We start from the raw sequence: 21,763 nt of genomic DNA on the forward strand, positions 1-21,763 counted from the left end.
AGGGAAGGTTACATTTAAGGCTGCTTTAAAACCTGCTTATATTCAGTGATGCTACCTTTTAAAGTTAGTCCTAGGTGGAATATTTGTGTATTCTAACTTTTTACATCGCTGAATGATGATGTGGCTTTGTCAGGTTGTGGCGATAATATAATATCACATTATGTGCAATCTTTGTGTTATATTTTTAGGTCATGTCAGTAGTACATGGTTTGAAGGACAGCAGGCTGCCAGATCAAATCACAACAGTTCCATAAAATAAATACATGTAGGCATCATTCTCCATGACATTCATGGATCTAGTGAGTGAGTAACTGTTGACACATGCTAGTTTCAGTGTTGCCTCCAGTGGAGTAGGAGAAGAAAGGCTACCAGGAGTAGTGCTTAAGGAAGCAGCAAAGCTACAACAGATTGAGAAGCCCTAGAAGTCTAAACTGGAGAAAATTTCAGTGAAGGGAACGTATTTTCAAGGGAGGATGAGGAGGAAATGAGGAGTTGGGAGTGAGAGTGAACTAAGAAAGATCACAAAGCATCCCAAAGGGTAAACATATTTAGAGTATTTTTGGATTGTGCAAAACATGCAGTCTTCTCCCTCTTGTTTACCTTGTAGTTCGCTTTCATAGAGCCATGGTACTTCCATGCTGGTGGTAGTAAATCCAGAAGAAGAAAGCAAGTATTGTAAGGCAGCCAAATGGAATTTAAAAATTAATCCAGGCAAGAACTTTGATTTGCCCCTTGCTAGAGAAGCTGATTACTAGCATGTAAAATGTTGATCGTACCTCACCAAAATGCAGTTGCCATCAGAGGCTAAAAGTTAAAGCAGGCATCCAGACTTGGATTTCTTTTAAATCTCACCAGATAGTGTCAACAATCCCTTCCATTTCAATTCTTCTTTCTCTTTTGTGACATGCTTTATTTTTAAACTTCAGCAAATGTGTGATTTTTTTTCCGTAAAGCATTCTCAAGTACAGTTAAGGAGAGCCATTATTCCAGCTGGCATAACGAACTTTAGATGCAGCCAAAACAGGGCAACAGGGCCTACGTATGTCATTTCGAATTAAGGAATTATTAAATATATGCATCACTAGGAGTAGGGCATTTCTTTCTAGGGAAATCCCACCTCCAACTTGGCAATCAAGTCAGGTGCCCACTTACTGTCTGGGGGACAGAAATCTTACATACCTTGCTGCACATTGACCCAACCATGAAGCAGCTGCACCATTCCATGTCCTGTTGCTGGGGCAGTACATCCTCAGAAGGATACTGCAGACATCTGGCTTGGTAACCTCTTAAACTACCATATCTACGTCAGGCAGAAACGATTTCTCAGAGTCCTATGCCTCTTGAAGCCCCTTGCATTATATCCATCAGTTTTTCTATGGCTATAATCCTCACCTCTTAATTTCCAGCCCCATTCAGTCCCAGTTCAGTCTGACAAGATGGCAGACAGGGCTGCCAACCGTTACTAAAACCATGACCATATCTCTGCTCCACTGAGTTCATCAACACATTTTACACATGACATTGCACAGCCCTCCATTCATTTGGGCTGAATTCCAGCCAGCAGCCTAGCAGTTAAAACCTTTTTTTTTCCTGTTATGAGTATAACCTTTAGAAAAATAAGAATAAAACAGAGGAAGTACTAATGACATTAATTATAGTTCTTCCCCCCCCTACACATCTCCACAATGAAGCAATAATAAAAAACCCTGTCTTTCTAAAATTTACTGAGTATAGTTATTTGCAGTTTCATAATGACTCATCGAATCACTTCTTTTAGCAGACTGATGAACGGTGATTTTTATTTCCTTTACCTATAGTTGCCATCCTGAACGCTGAGGAATTATTATAAAATAGATGTCCTACCCTGAAAAATCCTAACATAAGAGCATTTTGGATGCTTGCAGGAAAAAAGGTCCTATATTAATTGATCCTTTAATGGGTCACCAGGCTTTCCAAGTTTTATTAATGTTCATCAGAGTAGCAAATAAATCTTATTGTGAGAGCATAGACATTGTTGCCAACAGTGATACTTTAGAAAACCATTGATCATATCAGAAGATAACAAACCAGATGGTTTTCACCGGCTCATTTCTCGAACAGTATATAGCAACCTGTAGTACCAACACCAAACTATATATTTTCCTTGTTTAGTACAGTGCATTTAAACACAGAAAACTTCATCTTTTGCTTCAACAATATCACGCCCTGGATTGGTACTAGGATATAATGTGCAGTAAGAAACTTACTCATCGTTTACCATTTCCTTCTCCTGATCTTTGAATTCAGATTCAGTAGGCAGTTCTCAGCTTCTCCAGGAAGATGACATTTATGAAGATATGTGACAAACTTACGGCCAAAGTGCTGTGTTGGCTTTTGATTACTCAGAAAACTTGCACTCCATTCCTAGTTTTGACAAAGGCTTCCCGTGCAACTTTAGGCTATCACTTTACCAAAGATTTAGCAAACCTTTGAGCAAGACAGTGCTTTATTGACGACTGACCACTGAATTCAGAGAGATTATTCAGATGAAGCGTGCGCTTTGGGTCATGATTTCCCTTTGGTTTAGCTCCCCCATCTGTAAAATGGGCTATTGGTGTAACCTTTTTGCTATCTTTTGTATTTTACTTATAGATTGTGAACTTTTCAGAGCAAGAATTCTCTCTTTTTCATAGAAGTGTTCAGTAGTTTAGTAAAAAGGGGCCTCTAATCTTGGAAGGTTTGCATATAGACTGCAGTGTCCTGATTGAGCAAATAGCTTTGATCATGTCACCGTTACCTCACAGACAATTGGTAAACCTTGCAGTGAAGACTGAGAGTCTTTCAGCTAACAATGCATATGTGTGAACAAAATTAGGGAGTGAAGTATCTGCTTCATGGGTGGAATTTATCTATAAGTGCAACATAAATTTTCTTGTAATCATGAAATTATAATGTCATTTGTTACCTGGGTTACTCTTTATATAGCACTATATATTTGTCAACTCCTTATGTAGCACTAGAGATAGTTAGGTTACATCACATAATGTGTACTCTAGTTTAAAAAGCAGAAATATGCGCATATTTACCTAATAATTACTTCTAATATAGCTTGAAATTGAATCACATCATTTCAGCATCAACAGTACTTTAAATCTGTTTTTTTAAACTTTAAATTTACTTTCTTCACTGAAAGGGTAGTCAGGCCCGAGGTATTTAAAAGATGTGTAGATATGGTGCTTAGGGGCATGGTTTAGTGGTAGACTTGACAGTGCTAGGTTAACGGTTGGACTTGATCTTCAAGGTCTTTTCCAACCTAAATGATTCTATGATTCTGTAAAATATTATATTCTGTAAATAATATATTCTAGAGCCTGCATTAGTGGCATTGCAATCTTTTTTTGCTTTCAAAAGACTAATAAAATTGTAATATGAAATGCTTGTTTTTCCTGAATTGTAAGAATAGTAAGGCTGTGGGGACAAAAGAGTGGAAGGAGTATCATGAAGAAATTATAAGATGTTTTTAAAATTATTGATAAAGTTGAGGTTTTTTTCTTAAGCACAAGCTGTCTCTTTTTTTTTTTTCCTTTTTTACTGTAAATTGCACGGAGTAATTGCCTAAATGCTATTTCCATATGTTAAGAAGGTGGTTTTGCCATGTTTTTCATTTTCCTCTGAAAAACAGATAGAGAGGACATGTCTGAAGAACAAAATCAGTCTCTACAATAAAGAACACATCAACCTCTAGTTTTTAAATATAGTTTTGCAAGTTATGATGACCTAATTAAGCCTAGTCTCATTGGTAATGCCAGGTAATTCCCAAATTAGCATTTTTGCACAGGGTATATAATTACAGCACCTTCCATCCAAATGACTTTTAACTGATCTAAAGGTTGTGGCCGGGCCTTCACAAATTGGAGGGGGAGAAGGGGAAGGAGGATCCTCACTTCTTGTGCGGCAGCCAGCCACCCTGGGGACCAGAGACACCCAGGTGACAAGGCTGCTAGAGTCCTATAGCCTGTGCTTCCCTATAGGGTCTTACAGGAACCTATTTCAGTCATGTACAAGTCCAGGGCTGCAGGAGTAGGCATCTTCTGTCATAGTATGGTGAGAGGCTCTCATCTGTATCGCATAGTATCTCAAGCTTAGCTCAAGAGAAACCTACACTCCCAAAACTTTTTTTGCTGTTCCCAAAGAGCAGCGTTTCTAGTGGAGTCCTAGTGGAGTTTCTCACAACATTCCCTCTAAGAAGGAATGCATCTCGCACTGTGAAAATGTTTTGTGTGGAAATTGTTTGTTGATATCAACAGAATTTCCTGTCTTAATTTTGGTTCAGGGAAAAGCTTTTAAACCTGAGTGTCCACTGCATACTTTCTTTTTACATGTGGACCAAGTAAGATGTTATAATGTGTCCAAGGTCATACAGGAGTACATGGAAAGTTGCAAAAGAGTACGATGCAGTGGATAACTCTTAAAGAAAATAGTGCTATACAGAACTAAAATGTACTAGAATATAGTATATTTTAGTTTACATAGTACTATTTTTAATTCAATATTCTAGTATATTTTAATTCTGTAAATTACTAGCTATCTGTTACTTTATAATACTAGAAAACTACAGAAGTGTTCTTGTGTTACTTGAAAATGCATTGTCCTGCAGTCTTGCCAAGCATCAGAATTTTTTATTTGGTTGATGTGTTACTACAGAGGTCCTTTTTGCCAGTTAAAAGAAGTGTTAACTTAATAATTTTGAGAATATAGAAATCATTATACTAAAATGAGGCAAAAGCTCATTAAATTATGGAAATGAGATTTATGGCAGGTTACTCAGTTATACATATTGACTATGGTATTCGGAATTTCTCCTTGAAGGATCACCATTCCTACTGTAAGGAATCCTAGTGCCTTCGGCACTTCCTGAGCCCCTCCTCATTCAGTCCCACCCTTTTCCCATATCCTCATCTTTTCTTTTTTGCAAAGAGGCCAAAATATATTAAACTGGCTGGATTGAGTATGACCTGAAGCTCGTATATATAAGTATATATCTATGCCTTTTTTCTTGCTATCCTAGTGATTCTGCAATCCCTCTTGAGCTTCAGATTTTATCCTGAGCTGATAAGGCACAAGGTCTCTTCTTAGCCTTCTTGGGAAACACTGGCTGCATTTACAGTGTCTTGCAAGAGGACATTTTCAGACACTGCTTGAGCCACAAGCCTGAAACAGCCCCATCCTGCCAATATGTATACCTCACTAGGCCATGGGGGAAACCATGTGGCTGTCACCTCTCTAAAAATGCTGTGGCAGAACCAGGGCACCCTCCTCTTCTCATTTACAGGGTTGGCCATGCTGTCACATCACTTACTGGAGCCCTTCCAGGAGGAAGGACATGTTACACAAGAACTCCACAAGAAATTCTAGATTTAGAACAACTGTGAGTGTGTCTGCAACCAAACCAAAGTTTCCCTCACCCCACAGCCGTCAGTGAAATGCTGTTCAAGCAGACCAGCAGACAGTATGAGGCTCTATGTGCATACATTGCACACATCCACACGGTCCTTTGGCTTTCAGAGGCTATTCCCCCCAAATAGTGATTAACTCACACTTTAATGGTGCCATCCAGCTGCTGGCATCACAACAGTTGTGTGAGCCTAAACTGCCCCATGGCTGACCTTCAGCCAGCAAAGGTGCATCAATTTTGAACCAACAGTAGCAGGGTCAGCATGTCACCATAAGAAAACACACAGGTTCATCCACAAAGAAAGCTTATCTTTACTTGGTTAGAAAACATTTCTTGGTTCTGCTTTCCAGACCAGGTTCTCCTTAAGCACATAAGAGACAGACATATCATGTCTAGGAACATATCTACTGGTTGCTTGCACTGCAAACTGAGGAACAGAACTGCGTGTTTATTTCCTAGACAGATAATCCCACATTACCTGCTTCCCACCTTCAAATCCTATTCTCTTCCTCATTAAGATCAGGCAGCTGAGAAATCTTATAGGATCAGATGTTAGTGACTCTCTTTCCAGATTCCCTTGGCCCTGGATCCCTTAAACTCGTGCTGTAGAGTGCTCTTATGCTGAAGAAAAAGGACTGTTGCCCATGTCTGTAGTGTTAGATAATGCCTTTAGTGAAGGGGACGAGGTAAGTCCTGACAAGTATTCTTAGTCCTCAGAAGGGAGCGGGGGAACTGTGTTCTTGCTGCTTGGAGGCAGTGGTTCAGACAGGTGCATAATCTGATTGTACTGAATACAGTGAACAGACGTAAAAAAAGTCCTTGGACAATCTCCAAAGCTAACTTCAGCATGCAGCCAAGAATTTGAGTGTTGGAAAGACCTGCCTGGCGAGATTGGAGGCAAGGGATGTATCTCTAATAGCCATATGTGATGTACTAGGGGTGGGAGGGAGGGCTGCTGTGTTATGCTAAGGCAATTGCTGAATGTCTGGTCAGACACCCTCAGATGTTACTTGGATGCAGATGGCTACAGCTTTCTCTGATGGAGCTCAGTGTCACTTAGCATCAAATATTGCCAAATACTCAGTAAAAATATGGCATTGTTAGCCTGTTGACACTTAACTTCTTTGGGAAGCTCCAGTTAAAGATGATATTTTTGGTTTGGTTTAAGTTTTTGTGTTTTCACTCTGCCAGTCTCTTGTGGAGACACGGGCAGCCGAGACCTGGCTCCCTTCTTGTTTCAGAAATTCCAACACAGTTTGGAGGTCTTGGGAGGAGAGAGAGACCCTCTGGCCAGCCTTGGGAGCCTTTTAGTTGATCGTAGGAAACAGTGGAGAGGGGTGACATTTCTGAGGCCCAGATATGTTCCTTATGAAAGTGCCTTCAGTCCATCAAGTGCCGTCAGATATTAGTAAAAGTCATATCTTTACATATATTGGGCAGTGGAGAGCTGTCACAGGATGTGGATTTTCTAGATAGGTGAGGAACAGATCAGGTGCCATTTGAGCAGCATTGTAAGGCTGAAGAGATGATATTCCAGTTGGGATGCTTTCACCACAGCAGTCATAAGGAGCAAGCTAGTGTGAATGTGGATATGTCCATAATAAATAATCATTGCAATTTGACAGCTCCATGGCTTGGGCTTAAAGGTTAGGCAGAGCTTTTAGCTATCCTTTTCTCTTTATACCCCTAATTATATCCCATGTGAAAAGAGAAGAAAACCAAAGTTTATGCATGCTAAAACCCTCAGCATTACCTTACGCGTCTCAGCAAGGACGGAAGGAAGTCCCCTGTATGACGGAGAATTTTGTGAATGGTGATCATAACTATAACTTTATATATGGCAACTTTTCATTTGTGTTGTGCTGCCTTTCCCTTTTACCAGGAAGATTATAAAAAGCCATAAGAACCAAGCCTCTAGTCCTCTCCCTCTGTGCAGGCTTTACTCCTCAAAGCTTCCTCCTCAAATGTCATTTGAGAACAAATCCTGGCTTGTCTATGTCCAGTCTTCTTTCTCAACAGCTCCTTATTTCCACCCCTGGTTTTCAGAGGTGCCAAAAACGTTGTGATTTTCCTGCTCAAAAGACATTGTATGCCGAGTAATTCTTCTTCTCAGCAATGCTTACTTACCAGATGACTCAGTAACTTCCAAAAACTTCATGCTGCTCTTCCTTCCTCTCATCTTAGCACTATGTAGTGATGCATATGCTTCTGGCATCTGTAAAAACACTGCATCTGCCTAACACAGCTAGAGCCTCCTTTAAATTCAAAAGCAGAAAAATGTGTCCAGACATTCTTCTCTGGGCATAGAATTTCTTTATGACATAAAACACAGATAAGCCTCACTTACAGAAGATTAAAAAATCAAAGGAAAGTAGTGGTGCTAGCAAAGATAGAAGTGGAGAAACAGTTGCTATGTATTTGGCAGAAGCCATTATTGAACATACAGAAAGATCGTTGCAGTTCTTTGTTCACAGGGCTCTGACTTCTTACGAGACCTGATCCTGGAAGCTAGGATGTGGCCTCTAGGAAGAAAAATAGAAAACGCTGCCCACAATACAGACAGATTTACAGCAATTTTGTCTCTTCAACAGAGTGTTTGCTCAAGTCTTAGCATTGAACTGTTAAATCAGACAACCAAAACCTGGAGCAAAGCATCTCAGCCAGCTTGTCTTTATGTAAACAGCTGCATAGAAATGCACCTTGATAAGTGAGTCCTAGTGGTGAATGTGCTCATGGGCATTTAACTAGGATGTGGGGGGAGGATGTTCTTCATACTGGCTGCTCTGTAAGTATTTCCCTAGTGAATGTGAGAGAATTTGTCTTCCTAGCTTCTAAGCAGAATTGTGTTACCAACTAGAGTGGTTAACCTGGGTCTTCATATGGTAAGTGATTGGATTAGGAAGACAAAGCCAGTGTGTGAGAGTTCAAGGCACATATATATGTATATAAGACAAGCTAACATGCACACAACGGGAAAAAAAGTGATTCAAGCCCTATTTCCTGTAGGTTATAAGGGCAGAAGAGACGTTTCATTCTGATGGTTAACTACTTCCATGTCAAACAGATACTATAATCATGAGGGTAGAAGTTAAATAGATTAGGGTAATTAAGGAAAACATACCTCAAAACATGTCTTTCAGAAAAAGAAAGAATGATAGATATGTAAGGTAAGTCAGTCTTCAGTCCCTCAGACTTCATTCAGGGACAATTTATGTCCTATGACCTATTACAAAGCTGAAGACGTGAAGTGACTGAACCAAATCATTAAGTAGTCCCAACAATTACCAAAAAGTACAGTAATTGCAACTGCTGAGTGATTTAGAGTAAATCATTACAGGTGTCAGTGAACTTTTGGTAACACCCACCCCTGCCAGCATTTTAGCAAGGCAGTCCAGTCTGACATCCCAATGCCATGTGAAGTCTTACTTTTGTTTTAATCGTAATATTTCTATTCAACTATTTTTCAGGCCCTGATTATATCAAACAAAAATTTCAAGAAGGAATGGAGGTGAAAGAAAAAGCTGAAGAAAAAGTTCAGGAAAAACCACCTACCCCCAAAGAGTCACCTCACTTTTATCGAAAAGGTACTACACCCCCTCGAACCCCAGAAGCAAGTCCAAGGCATAGTCCTCCTCTTTCTTCTGAGCCTTCTCCTTCAAAACAACTGAAAAGGCAAAGCTCCACTTCTGGGGCAAGACTCAGTCAAGAAAAAAAGCTTTTAGCCACTGAGAATATAACACCCACAGTTAACAAGCCTTTATATTCAAAAGCACCAATGAAGGAGGAAGTAGCTGTGAAACACCAAGCAAAGTTTTCAGCTCATCACAATCCCATCAGCACAGAGAATGGGGAGCTGCATGATCACTACCATGGCTATTATGTAAAAATGAATCCAACAGTGCTTCCGCAGGAGCTCAGGGAAGAAGATGATGAATATGTCAACCCATCACCATCAACACTTGCACGGATACCACCCTCACAGAAGCCAAGTCCTGCTAGATCTGGGGGTAAGCCAGATGCCAAAGAAAACAAACCTGACACAAAAATTAAGAAACCAGAACTTGCTGCACCAAAGAACCCAGCTAATAATGAGTCACATTCAGCAGTGGAAAAAGAAGTAGAAAACAGTTCGGTGAGTACTGCAAGAAACCTTTTCACTTTCACTGCCCTTTTGCCTCCTAGCACTGAGCTTTGCAACCTAAAGACAGGCAAAGGCCGCTTCTGTCAAATCTTCATCTGGGTACTGTCTCCTAGCTAGAACCCACTACACCAGATTAGAGTGAGGAACAAATATTCCAGTACTTTATATTACACTTTTTGAAAACTGGGAATCATAGAAATCATAGAATGATAGAATTGTTAAGGTGGGAAAATACCCTTAAGATCATCGAGTCCAACCGTTAACGTAGCACTGCCTAGTCCACCACTAAACCATGTCCTCGAGCACCACATCTACATGTCTTTTAAATACCTCCAGGTATGGAGACTCAACCACTTCCCTGGGCAGCCTGTTCCAATGCTTGACCACCCTCTCGGTGAAGAAGTTTTTCCTAATATCCAACCTAAACTTCCCCTGGCGCAGCTTGAGGCCATTTCCTCTCGTCCTATCACTTGTTACTTGGGAGATGAGACTGACCCCCACCTCACTACAACCTCCTTTCAGGTAGTTGTAGAGAGCAATAAGGTCTCCCCTCAGCCTCCTCTTCTCCAGACTAAACAACCCCAGCTCCTTCAGCCGCTCCTCATAAGACTTGTGCTCTAGACCCTTCACCAGCTTCGCTGCCCTTCTTTGGACACGCTCCAGCACCTCGATGTCCTTTTTGTAGTGAGGGGCCCAAAACTGAACACAGTACTCGAGGTGCAGCCTCACCAGTGCCGAGTACAGGGGCACTATCACCTCCCTGGTCCTGCTGGCCACGCTATTCCTGATCCAAGCCAGGGTGCCATTGGCCCTCTTGGCCACCTGGGCACACTGCTGGCTCATGTTCAGGCGGCTGTTGACCAACACCCCCAGGTCCTTTTCCACCAGGCAGCTCTCCAGCCACTCCTCCCCCAGCCTGTAGCGTTGCATGGGGTTGTTGTGACTGAAGTGCAGGACCCAGCACTTAGCCTTGTTGAATCTCATACAGTTGGCCCTGGCCTAATGATCCAGCCTGTCCAGATCCCTCTGTAGAGCCTTCCTACCCTCCAGCAGATCAACACTCCCACCCAACTTGGTGTCGTCTGCAAACTTAATGAGGGTGCACTCAATCCCTTCATCCAGATCATCAATAAAGATATTGAACAGGACTGGCCCTGGAGCACATCACTCGTGACCGGCCGCCAACTGGATTTGAATCCATTCAGGAAGAGAAGGGACAGTTGATAGCCAGATACTGACAGACTTTTGAAACATGAATCCCTATTGCATTGATAAACACAAAAGTGTGTTAGTGTATGTATTAGTGTGTGTACATACATATATATGTGCATTTTCTGTGCGTGTAGATACATATTTGCAGATATACATATACATATTTGTTTCCCCCCCCCAACCAATGTTCATTGTACTTCAGTGGATCATTGGGCAGTACTGGGAGTTACGCTCATGCTCTTCCCCAGAGGTCTGCTTTTGACCACTGTTGGAGACAGGATGCTGGCCTGTGGGCTGACCCAGTTCAGACAATCTCCCATTTTCATTTTCTTCCTTGTGTTGATTGTAGGCTCTAAGAATGAGCAATTTGCATCAAAATATAAACTGTTTTAAAATGCATACTTCTAACAATGCTTGTGTTTTACAGTGACTTGAAAAATTTTACTTTCTTTTTTGTGAGGAAATGGAGAAGGTGTTTTAAAACTATACATTCAGATCAGTGTGAATCTGAATCTCATTATTATTTAGAAATAATAGAAATATCAGTACTTATGCAGAAAAGGAGAGATGACTAATATCGTTTCTATTCCATGTTAGAAGAAAAAGCCAGGTTATCGAATTCAGAATCTCTGATGATGATAAAATTATTTCTGGGCCAAGAGAAACTCAGGAAAATGTTAGCTGTAGATCCTGAAGTTAACCTTTAGTGAATGAAAAGGTCTAGATAATTTTTATAATGTTTCTTTTTTATAAGCATTGTTTCTTCAAATCATTTTTGGTACTCCAATAGAAAAAAAACAGTGTGTCATTATTGATGGGATAAACAGAATGACCCATTTAATGAGATCCAGATAGCCTAGCACAGATCTCAGGCAAAACAGTTGAATAGTTGACACCAGACTTCATTAATAAAGAATTTAAAAATGAAGAGGTGTAAGAATTTGCAACCAACATGCATTGTAAAAGATCTTGTCAAACAAGTTTGACATCTTCAGGTATGATGGAGGAATCAATATCCTCAATCAGGAAGGTCACTTGATTTGCTTTTACACAGTTATTTATTCTGGCAAGGAAGCCAGAGTAATGCAAAGGCTAAATGTCACATTAAAATAACTGACTGATGGTTCTCAAAAACTGATTAGAAAAACATCAGTAATTTGGTATTATTCTGGTGAGGTCATTCTTGGATTAATTCCGCTGCTCTATTTTATTAACATTCTTATTACTGACACGGAAGAGGACATAAAGATATTACCCATGAAGTTTACAGAAGACAGAGAGACCAGGAAGCTGATAAATAATGAAGACAATGGATCACCAATGCAAGCTGATCCAAATCACCTGCTAAGAAAGATGCAAATATAATTATCCAAGTGCAGCACAGCAAAATGTAAGATTGTATATTGAAAGACAGTTAATATAGCCTGGACCTGCAGGATTGGAACTGGAAAAGGTTGATGGATCAGGAGCAAGAGAGGCAAATGAGCATGAGCTCCCAGTCTGCTGCTGTTGTTCAGAGATGTTAATATAATCCTTAGATTTATCAACAGGAAAGATTAAGCAAGAGTACATGGGAGTCTGTTTTATCTGGTTTTGGCACTGGTGCAACTACTTCTGGAATAAAATACAGTATCCATAAATCAGGGATTTAAAATAAAAAAAAAAAACTTAAAGGTAAGTCCCACAAAGAGCTGCAAGAATGATTAAAACATATCTTACGATGAAAGGTTCAAGGCAAAAAAATCTGACACATTAAATCACTTTCTGTCAGTACACTTTATAAAATAGTTTCCCAAGCTAACAGGCAAATGTGTAAAAAGATCCAACAGCTGAACAGATTTAGATAAAGGCCTTGTTTTAAATTGCTTTTAATGTTATTAATTAAATGTAACATCAGTTTTCAGATGCCGAGTTTTTGGAGCCATCACTGAATAGATCAATAATTAGCATTTTGCCAAGATGATATCCTCTAGTTCAGCAGGAAGCTTATATTCTGTTTTGTGCGGATCAAAGTAGATGTTCACAGTGGTTTTGTAATCTGCAAATCTGTATTACAGCTGATACCAGCCTTTTAACCTTCCAAATCTCACAGATATGACTCCTATGTAGGGTAACACAAAGCTGTCAGACTTGTAAATGTTGAGTGAGCACACACAGAATTTTAGCCCGAATTGGAATTTTTTGTTCAGCTCTGGTGAAAATAAGTGGATAGAAATAGTCCTTATTTTTCCTACATTCCATCCAAACCAAATAATGGTTTGGAGCTGACGGAGTCTTCACCTTAAGAAACCAAGTAGGGCACATAAACAGCAGTTTATTGACCTTCTGGAATAATCAGGATAAGGACCGTGAACCTATAGCCTGTAATCAGGAAAGGTGGAAAAGTGATGAGATATTGTACATTAGCTACTGTTTGTTTACTGATACTACAGGTCATCTGGGAACTGTCCCTCTGCTTCATTTGGAGCACCCTAATTGCATTATTCTTATTATCAGCATTTCAGTAAGGAAGGAAGGTAGAGTTTAGGAACTCATTTTTAATGTAACAGCATTTGAAGATATATGTAGATGTATGTGGTTTTTTCAAAGATGTCTTCTGTATGTGTCTATAAATTTGCCCTTAGAGAATATATTTCCTACATGCTTATTTTTTTAAAATGCTGAAATGAGTAAAAATGCTAAAACAATTAAAGCAGAAAGGAGTAGCCTACTGGCCCTGCAGACTGAGGGAGAGACTTAGTACAGAATGACTGTTAACATTGCCTGGAGACTTTTCTTTTTAATTTTTAGTATCACCTTTCAACTTCAGAAAAACAGTAGCCTGTTCTGCAGTGCTCCTGGACTGAGTTCAGTAGTGTGCTGGAGTTACGCAGTGGCTAACCTAAGGGTGCAGAGTTACTGAGGAGAAGCCACATTAGTGTACTTCTCTTTATCCCAAGTACTTCTGAATGTTGAGAGACTTCAGAATTCTAGGGCTGCATTGGGAAATTAATTTGTTTTAGTCAGTAATTGCAATTGCTTCATAGTCATCCTGACAAATGATTTTGTTGTAGTTTGAAAGTAAATCTGCCTTAGATCCTCCATAAAAGATTAAAAATATATTTGTTAAGGAATATAAAGAGAAAAGAACTTGCACTCTCATGAAAACAGAATGAGAAAACATGGTTTTGTAATGCAAAAATAAATCTATAACATTTACTGAGCACTTTCCTTAGATTATCTGAAAGTGCTGTATAAAATTGTGCTGTGGTTTTTCCAAGTTTCCAGTGGTAACCCATTAAGAATATAGATACAGAACGCAAGATTTTCAGTTCTTCCTTCCGTGTATCTAAATCAAAGCCATGTATCACACCTGAATGAAACATCAACTTTAATTTGGATTAAGAACTTTAACCAACTTTATTTACAGAAAAGTCTGCAGCAGCTGTTTTAGTAATCAAATTCATGTTTCATATTTTCTGTGAATCTGTTACATCCTTAAGAATGTCATTGAATATCATCTGTGCAACAAGTTAGTTATAGGAACAGTATTGATTCTCTAGATATCCCCATTTCTGGCATTATACTTGAAAAATATCAGCCCATACTTCTTTTGCCACACATATGAATGTGTTTCTCTATGTATTTATTTTCTAATGTTCAAAAATCAAAGTTTAAAGTCATTTCAGAGCTCATAAGAAAGAGTCATAGTTTTATGAAGGTGAAAACATGCATAAAACACGATGACAAAGTCACAGTTCGTCAGCTGCTCCAAAACAGCTGTCTGTTTGCAGGCATTTACCCTAATAAATGAGAGGCAAATCATCCTTTTTTTCACTGAGAATTAGGCACCTTCAAATTATTTTATGTTTACCACAGTGTGAAGTGTGCACAGAGACACTTGACCGCAAACCAGTACTAACTGATGTTTCTAATTGCTCATTAGCAGCCTCTAGCCCCAGTATCAGCTTGCATGCTGCTATCCCAGCTTGAATATGAGCTAAGCTGAGATTGTCTTGGATTTGTGTAAAAAGTAGGATTGAATTGCAAAAAATACCATTGTAGTGTACGTTCATGAATACACATTTTATTTGCTTGATATGTGTCCATGTGTTGCCCTAGGTCAGGTACAAGCCCAGGCACAAGTATTCTACTATATTGTTATTTTTTCATTTTGTAGGTAAAGATTTTTAAGCCACACAGAGTGTTTAGCCCAGTTTTTACCTGTGTCTAACATCATTATGTTTTGCTGAATATTACCCAGTGTGCTTCTATTCTCATCTCTTTGTTCACTTAACATGCAGTTAGTAAGGGATATAACTACCATGATGTTAGAAAAATAGATCAGTATTTGCCTGATTCTAAAAAAAACTCTGAGCGAGAACTTTACGCTAAATTTAATGGACAGTCCTAATGCAATGGGATTACAAGACTAGTCTTAATACTTCCTGGCACTACATTTTAGGAAGATAACTTTCTTCCCTCCCTAAATGAAAACAAATCGTACGGTTATATTTTGAACAACCTAACTGTCTGAGGTACTAGAAGCTGAAAGGGCAGTTTTTAAGCAGGACTGGAGTTTTTCTACTACAGCTTCTTTAGTGCACCTGTTCTAGTCACTCTTGGACTCTTCAGACTAATTTTGGCTTTTGCTATTTTAAGCCCTTGCAGGACACTAAAGTCTTATTTATGGTATTTGTCTTAAAGCATTAAATGCTCGTTTCATAGGTGTCTACAAAACAGGTAGTAGTTTATTGCATAATAACCATGTGCTTCACAAATATTGTTTGATGATTTTTTAGTATATCAGGAAATTCTGCTTTGGGCTGAAAGTTGTAGTTATCAGAAGAGGAAACAAAATGCACATAGCAGGCCAAAGGAGAGGAGATTTACTTCTTTGTATAAAGCATAGACTTATTATCATAAACAGATAACATATTTTTCTTTGATCTTCATATAAAATCAACAACCCAGTTCTTAAGGTGTCACTTTCTTCTGTCTCTGTAGATGAAAATTCTTGATTCAGACCATAGGCCCCAGGGTTTTTAGCCTAATTTATCTGATGTTATTGTGGTGTGATTGTTATGCCTAACCTGACTGACAGATATATCAATAGAAAAGTTCCCTCACCCTCCACCAAGCTTAATTCTGTAAGACTGAGCACTAAAGATACCGAGTTGCTGTTTGAACTGCAGTCCCAACTTGCCATTTAGCCAAAAGCTGTCTTGCAGCTATCAGGATGCTGTTTCAGGATATATTTCAGGTAATCAATGAGTTCCTGGCTCCTGTGAAGTCTCCATAGGTCCAAATTTTTCTTCAGTAGTAGTAAATCAACTTGATTTCCATGGATGTTATTTTCAGATATGCAAAGCATTAGACGGCCAAATCCCGATAAATTTTAATGGAATTAGGCAATGATATCCGTCCCAGTTCCTTGCAATTCCTGGTGCAGTATAACTCTAAAATCTTTAGGTTGGATCCCTAAAGGAACTATTGACCTGATTTTGATCACACAGGGAGTCCCTATTAGAATCAATAGAATGGTTTGGGTTGGAAGGGACATTTAAAGATCCTCTAGTCCATCCCCCCTGCCATGGGCAGGGACATCTTTCACTAGATCAGGTTGCTCAAAGCCCTGTCCAGCCTGACTTTGAATACTTCCAGTGATGGGGCATCCACAGCTTCCCTGGGCAACCTGTTCCAGTGTCTCAGCACCAGAGAGAAAGATGCTGAATCCAAATCTTAGTGGAAATTAATAGTGTAATCACACTTCTGTGGAGAGAGATGTAACATTAGCATGTATGTACTATTCTTGTTTGTCATGAGATTCTGGGATTTTTTTTTTTTTTTTGCAAAAGAAGAAGTCATTAAATGGAAGGTTCACTCTAAGAGTGTTGACATTGCCAGTCTAAGACAGCAAAACTGAGAGATTCTCAAAGTAGCTGTTCTTTCAAGTAAAACATGTTTTATTGCTCAAAGTCTTTCAATATGGCTTTCATGAATAAATCTCACAATTGCCAAATGCATTTGGTGGGAATCCTGATGGGAACTTGGATTTCCTTCACAGTAGGAAAGCATAGAAGTACCCAAGTTAGCACAATTGTGACTGTGCCAGAAGAGAAAGAAGAAATGAACCTCGAGTTACATACTACTACAGTGAGGCTGCTTACAGTGCTGTGGTCAAAAACGTAACCATATCTGGAGTCATGCTTTCCTTTCATGCCTGTTCTCTGTCACCAAGTGTCTCATATTCTTTGGCACGTAGTGGCTCACTTCCAGTAAGAAGGAAGGAACATGGTTCCACTTCTGTGCTGTGATCCGATGGTTAAAACATACCACTGGTAAGTGGGAACTTGTTATTCAAAATCCCTTTGACTGAGGTGACCTTAAGCCTGGTCTTCAGTTTCCTGGTGAATATTTTAGACATTCTGCCGTTAAGCAAAATGTGACTGTTGCTGTCAATACCATTACCCCTATGGCAATATTTAACTAGAATCCTGATGGTCTCATTGTTTGAACTTGAACACCTAGTTCCTCAGCACGTGAGCAGGTACCTCTGAATAGGTGCAAAGGGAACTTTATGGCCTTTATGGATAGAGGTGCTGATGGGGTTTAGACTCCCCAGAGATTTAAGGAGTACTTGACATAACATTTGTGACTTATTCAAGAACTTAGCAGTCCACATCTGGCCTGCCATCTTAACTACTGTGTAAAGGTATGTTCTGGTAGAAAGTGTTTCATGAGACTGTTTCAGGATGAGAACACGTGATGTAATAATGACACAAGTACTATTCAATAGCTTTCCAGTTACACTGCTGCAGCACATTAATAATAGCAAGTTCTTACACCTTAGCATTCCAGAAATTACATAGCTAATGTTAGCATTGTCGTGAAGCATAATGAACTTATGCAAGGCATGCCTTATGTGGAAAGTGAAAAAAATTACGCCATTTCTAATGAAATATATAGCTTCTTATGCAAGCCGGTGATCCTTCTGTAGCTCAGAAGATAGTTTTCTGCAGAGATTTTTTTGGTGGGCTTTTTTTGTGATTTAGGAAAGTATTGTCTGAGTGAAGGGGTTTTCTGTTTCTACTTACAGTAGATATGCAGCCTTAAAATACAAGCGTATACAAATCTCTGTGAAGATACGTTGTAGTAAACCAAATATGTTAAGAGGAGAACCGAAGAATTGAGAATTTCCATCTCTTCAGGACATTATTTCAAGTTGCTCATTAGAAAGCATCCTTGTTTAAAAAAAAAATATCCAAAATTGCTGAAAAGAATTAAAAACTTTGTTCTCTGGCTTCACAGAAAGACTAAAATTATGTAATGATTAAGTTTTCTAACCAAGTTTAGCTCTGGCTAGGAAGGGAGGGAGTATTTTGACTTTTCATTTCTTCAGTACATAGGTCTGTAAGATAAGCATCAGAGTAAATCAAAGCAAGTTTAGTTTTGCAGGTGTAAAATTGTTTTTTAATCTGTAACAGAAACATTGCTAGGTATGTTAGTGCAATGGTAAATATCTTTTTTTTTCCCTTTCATTATCAAAAAAGGGTATTCTTTTCATAAAACACATTGTCACGTCTGTTTTGAAATGGGTTGGAAATAGAGAAGGAACTTGCTGTAAGGACGAAGAGCAGTGCTCCTGCTTTCCTGAAGTAGTTCAAATTCTTTGTTTTGCTTTATTTCAAGCTGATACTGGTTTTGTGTTGATGGGTTTGTTTTCATTTGTTTATGCAGTCATATTTGTCAGATGGTTTAATATCCGCGTGATTAAAAACAGTGTAATAATATACTCTCACCTGTATTTATCCAGCTCATTTTCACACAGATGATATTTAGCTCACCTGAATACGACAAGTAATGGCTATGTTTCAGGAGCAGAGTCTGTATCTTTAATATCTAGGTAATTTTTCACGGCAAGGTCAAAACGGGTAGAAATGATAAAGTCAGGTCACATTCATTGCTGCGCACTGTGTGGAAGGTTGCATTAATTGTGATATCTTTATTTTATTTTCAGGGCCCTAACTCAGTCATGATCGCCCTGGTAATGCTGTTGAATATTGGTTTAGCCATTCTTTTTGTCCATTTTCTAACTTGATTGGAATTAGGAAAGGTAAGAAACGTCTTGTTTTCATATAAAATCACCATATCCACCCCACCTCAAACGATAAAGATTTAATTTCTTTGCATACTTTTAATGTTCCCTACTTTAATTTTAGCTATGCCTGAATGTGATTCAACATAGTTATTTAATAATGTAACTGTTTTGACCCTTCAGTGAAGTCATGACAACTAGTGGTGTTAGCCCACAGTTCTCTGCAGTTGTGTCATCAGCCTTTTAAATGGCACCTGTCATACTCAGACACAGGGAAGGAGGCTTGGAATTAGGATGGGACGCAAGAGAGATGAAACTTGGAAAATTCAGCCAGGGGCCCAGATCAGTTTCTCTGCTGATGGCTCGTGGCTTTGGGGTCTTCTGAAAGCTGAAGCAAGCAGCCATGTTGGAAAACAAACAAAATAATCTGCTGAAGCAGCCCCGCCAGTGAAGTGCGTTGGCTTCTCCATCTGTTCCAGCAGAGTGTGACTAAACTGGAAATGTACGGAGCTGCACTTTTTGTTGATGGAAGCTAACAGCTGCCTTACTATTTTACCGTCTGATGTTTTTAGTGGGGAGATGGGAAAACGACTGCCAGAGGAATGTGGTCAGAGGATTCTGTTGCTGTGGAAGTGATTCCAGCGTTCACTCCTATCTCATTAGAAGAAATAGTTAGCAGCATCAGTCACCAGTCTTATTCCATTACCTGCTGCTTTTAACATCTCCTGCAGTGTTCTGGGAGATCGAATTTCATTTGCCTGTGCATGATTCTGTTCATTCGTTGTTTATGAAATTTGATGTATAGCCATAACATAGTGTCTAGTCCAACCTGGAGAAAGCTACTGGTTCTGCCTAGCAGCAGAAGCAGAAAACAAAATATCTTTTTCTAATCCGAAGATAAAATTCTTAAATTCATTTTCCTAAACCTGAAGAGCTGTTTTGCTTTAAGGTTTAGTAAGTAATATACCATGACTGCAAAATTTTAAGATGTTGATATCTTCCTAAAAGTGCTCAAATGCTTATGCCAATAGCAAGCAAAACTTTTCATAATAAAAGAATAAGAATCTTAAGCTGATCTCAGCACATTCTAAACAGGAGGTGAAATATCAGAATAAGCCAAGAAAGATGAGATACAGGATTTGCATGTTGATGGGTTTTTTTTCCTTTTTTTTTTTTTTGTTATTCTGGTGCTGTGGTAATTGGTGATTTGAATTATTATGTTTCAACACTGAGGTATTTTGCCAGCGGTTAAAATAAAGTCTTGTCTGAGTGCACATTAATGCCAATGACAGTTAAGCTAGCTAATGCTAATAATAAATTATCATAATTTTAAAATACTAGATTTGTGTTGAATACATTCAGGTAGAGCGTTTAGAAATGTTAAGTGATTGTTTATCAATTTGATGCCTTCAGTGTCTTTAAAGTCCATTTATAATTTTACCTCAGCATTAAAAAAGCCTCAAAATTTTTCATTTGGAAAGTCTGTCTTAAGTAGTTTCACAGCCCTTTGTTCAAATGATGTGATCATGTTTCTTTTTATGTGCCATTATACTGTAATTATTGTACCCTATATTAATCAAAAGCATGCTTATTTACTGAAAATATGTGGTGTGATCATTTGGCAAGTAAATACTTTAATTTAAAGCTACAAAAAGCAAAGGGCTTGTATTATGGTTTATTTTATCTCTATTAGAAAATCTTTCATACAATATAGTTTTTGAACCTGTTTGTAAACTTTCTAAGTGTTTGCATGGTTTAATGGGCAACATTCTTACAAAGTACATTAGCTATCTTTTGATGCAGCATATTAAAGTAACGTAGGTGCGGACTGAATATTGTGCAGCGAAGCAGCTCTGAGCAGGGCAGTAACACCATGGTGTTTTTTACAGAAGTATGTTGAGAATCCTGTGTTTTGACCAGTGTGGATAAAGAAGAAAGCAGAAAGAGAGCAAATGAAAATAAAACTTGTATATTTATTTTTTAACAAAGTATAAATTGTGTTTTAAATTTAGGAAAGTAATTTTTAAATAAGAACAAAATTTTAAAAGTTACTGTGTAAGCCTTGACATTATGGACGAAATGTTCCATCCAACAGTGAAATCACCCCCTGTCTCCTTACATGGAGAGGTAATTTTATAACTGACATATTTAATTCCTATTAAATGTTTATTTAAAATACTTTATGCTCTGGAAATAATGGGTAACAAAACTTATGAAAATGTTTATAAATTTAAGTAAGCATGTTAGTACCATTTATAAATATGTATGATTTATAAGCTTTTTTAAAACAAAGCTCAAACAAATTGTTGGTATTTTTCTAAAATGTGCACAGCTGTATTTTACATGAAAGGCTATTTATAATTGGTTGTTATACTGTACACTACATTTTGGACAGCACAATGAAGCCTGCCAATGTACTTAATAATGTCATTTTGTCTATTTAAAGTTTCTTGCTGTCAAAGAATGAACTCTTTATCTATGAGTTTCTCTATTTATAATTCTTGACCCAAAATGTACAATGTACAGTTTTCACAACTGTATTTGCTCTAATAAAAATAAGTTGGTTATTAACAGAGTTTCAGACTAGTTTTTCCTGTTTATGAATTACTTTGTTCACTCTCTAGAAACGATTTTTCTAACAAATTGAATAAATGAGGAACGAAGCAGGAAAATGGGTGAAGTCCTGGCCCCTTTGAAATTAGTGTGAGTTATGTTTTCAACAAAACGTTTCTGGGAAACAACTTAAAGTTTAAAAAAAAAAAAAAAAGAAAAGGCAAGTTTCCTTATGTGTCTTCTTTTATCTTCTGATACAGGATTTTTTTAGTATCTTAAATTATACTCCCACTACAGGGATGGTTTAATCAATCTTGTTTTAATCAGTGAGTGACTGGTCCATTAA

At 38.4% G+C, this 21,763-nt stretch overlaps 1 protein-coding gene across 5 annotated transcripts in view; it reads left to right on the forward strand.

Moving 5' to 3' along the window:
• The window catches only part of JPH1 (junctophilin 1), a 94,770-nt gene that overhangs the window by 70,183 nt on the left and 2,824 nt on the right, over window positions 1–21,763 (forward strand). Inside the window, exons 4-6 of one of the 5 annotated variants that reach the window (XM_087751339.1) lie at window positions 8,902–9,566; window positions 18,787–18,882; window positions 18,989–21,439. In XM_087751339.1, the coding sequence (XP_087607465.1) occupies window positions 8,902–9,566; window positions 18,787–18,867 (746 nt within the window). In that variant the 3' untranslated portion in view covers window positions 18,868–18,882; window positions 18,989–21,439. Of the gene's footprint in view, window positions 1–8,901; window positions 9,567–18,786; window positions 18,883–18,988; window positions 21,440–21,763 lie in introns of those variants that run through there. The other 4 variants (XM_087751332.1, XM_087751348.1, XM_087751354.1 and 1 more) reach the window with 4 other exon arrangements.

This window comes from Nipponia nippon, unplaced genomic scaffold (assembly GCF_047370975.1).
Source record: "Nipponia nippon isolate SJK-2023a ecotype South Korea unplaced genomic scaffold, ASM4737097v1 scaffold_1, whole genome shotgun sequence".
Classification (NCBI taxonomy): domain Eukaryota; kingdom Metazoa; phylum Chordata; class Aves; order Pelecaniformes; family Threskiornithidae; genus Nipponia; species Nipponia nippon.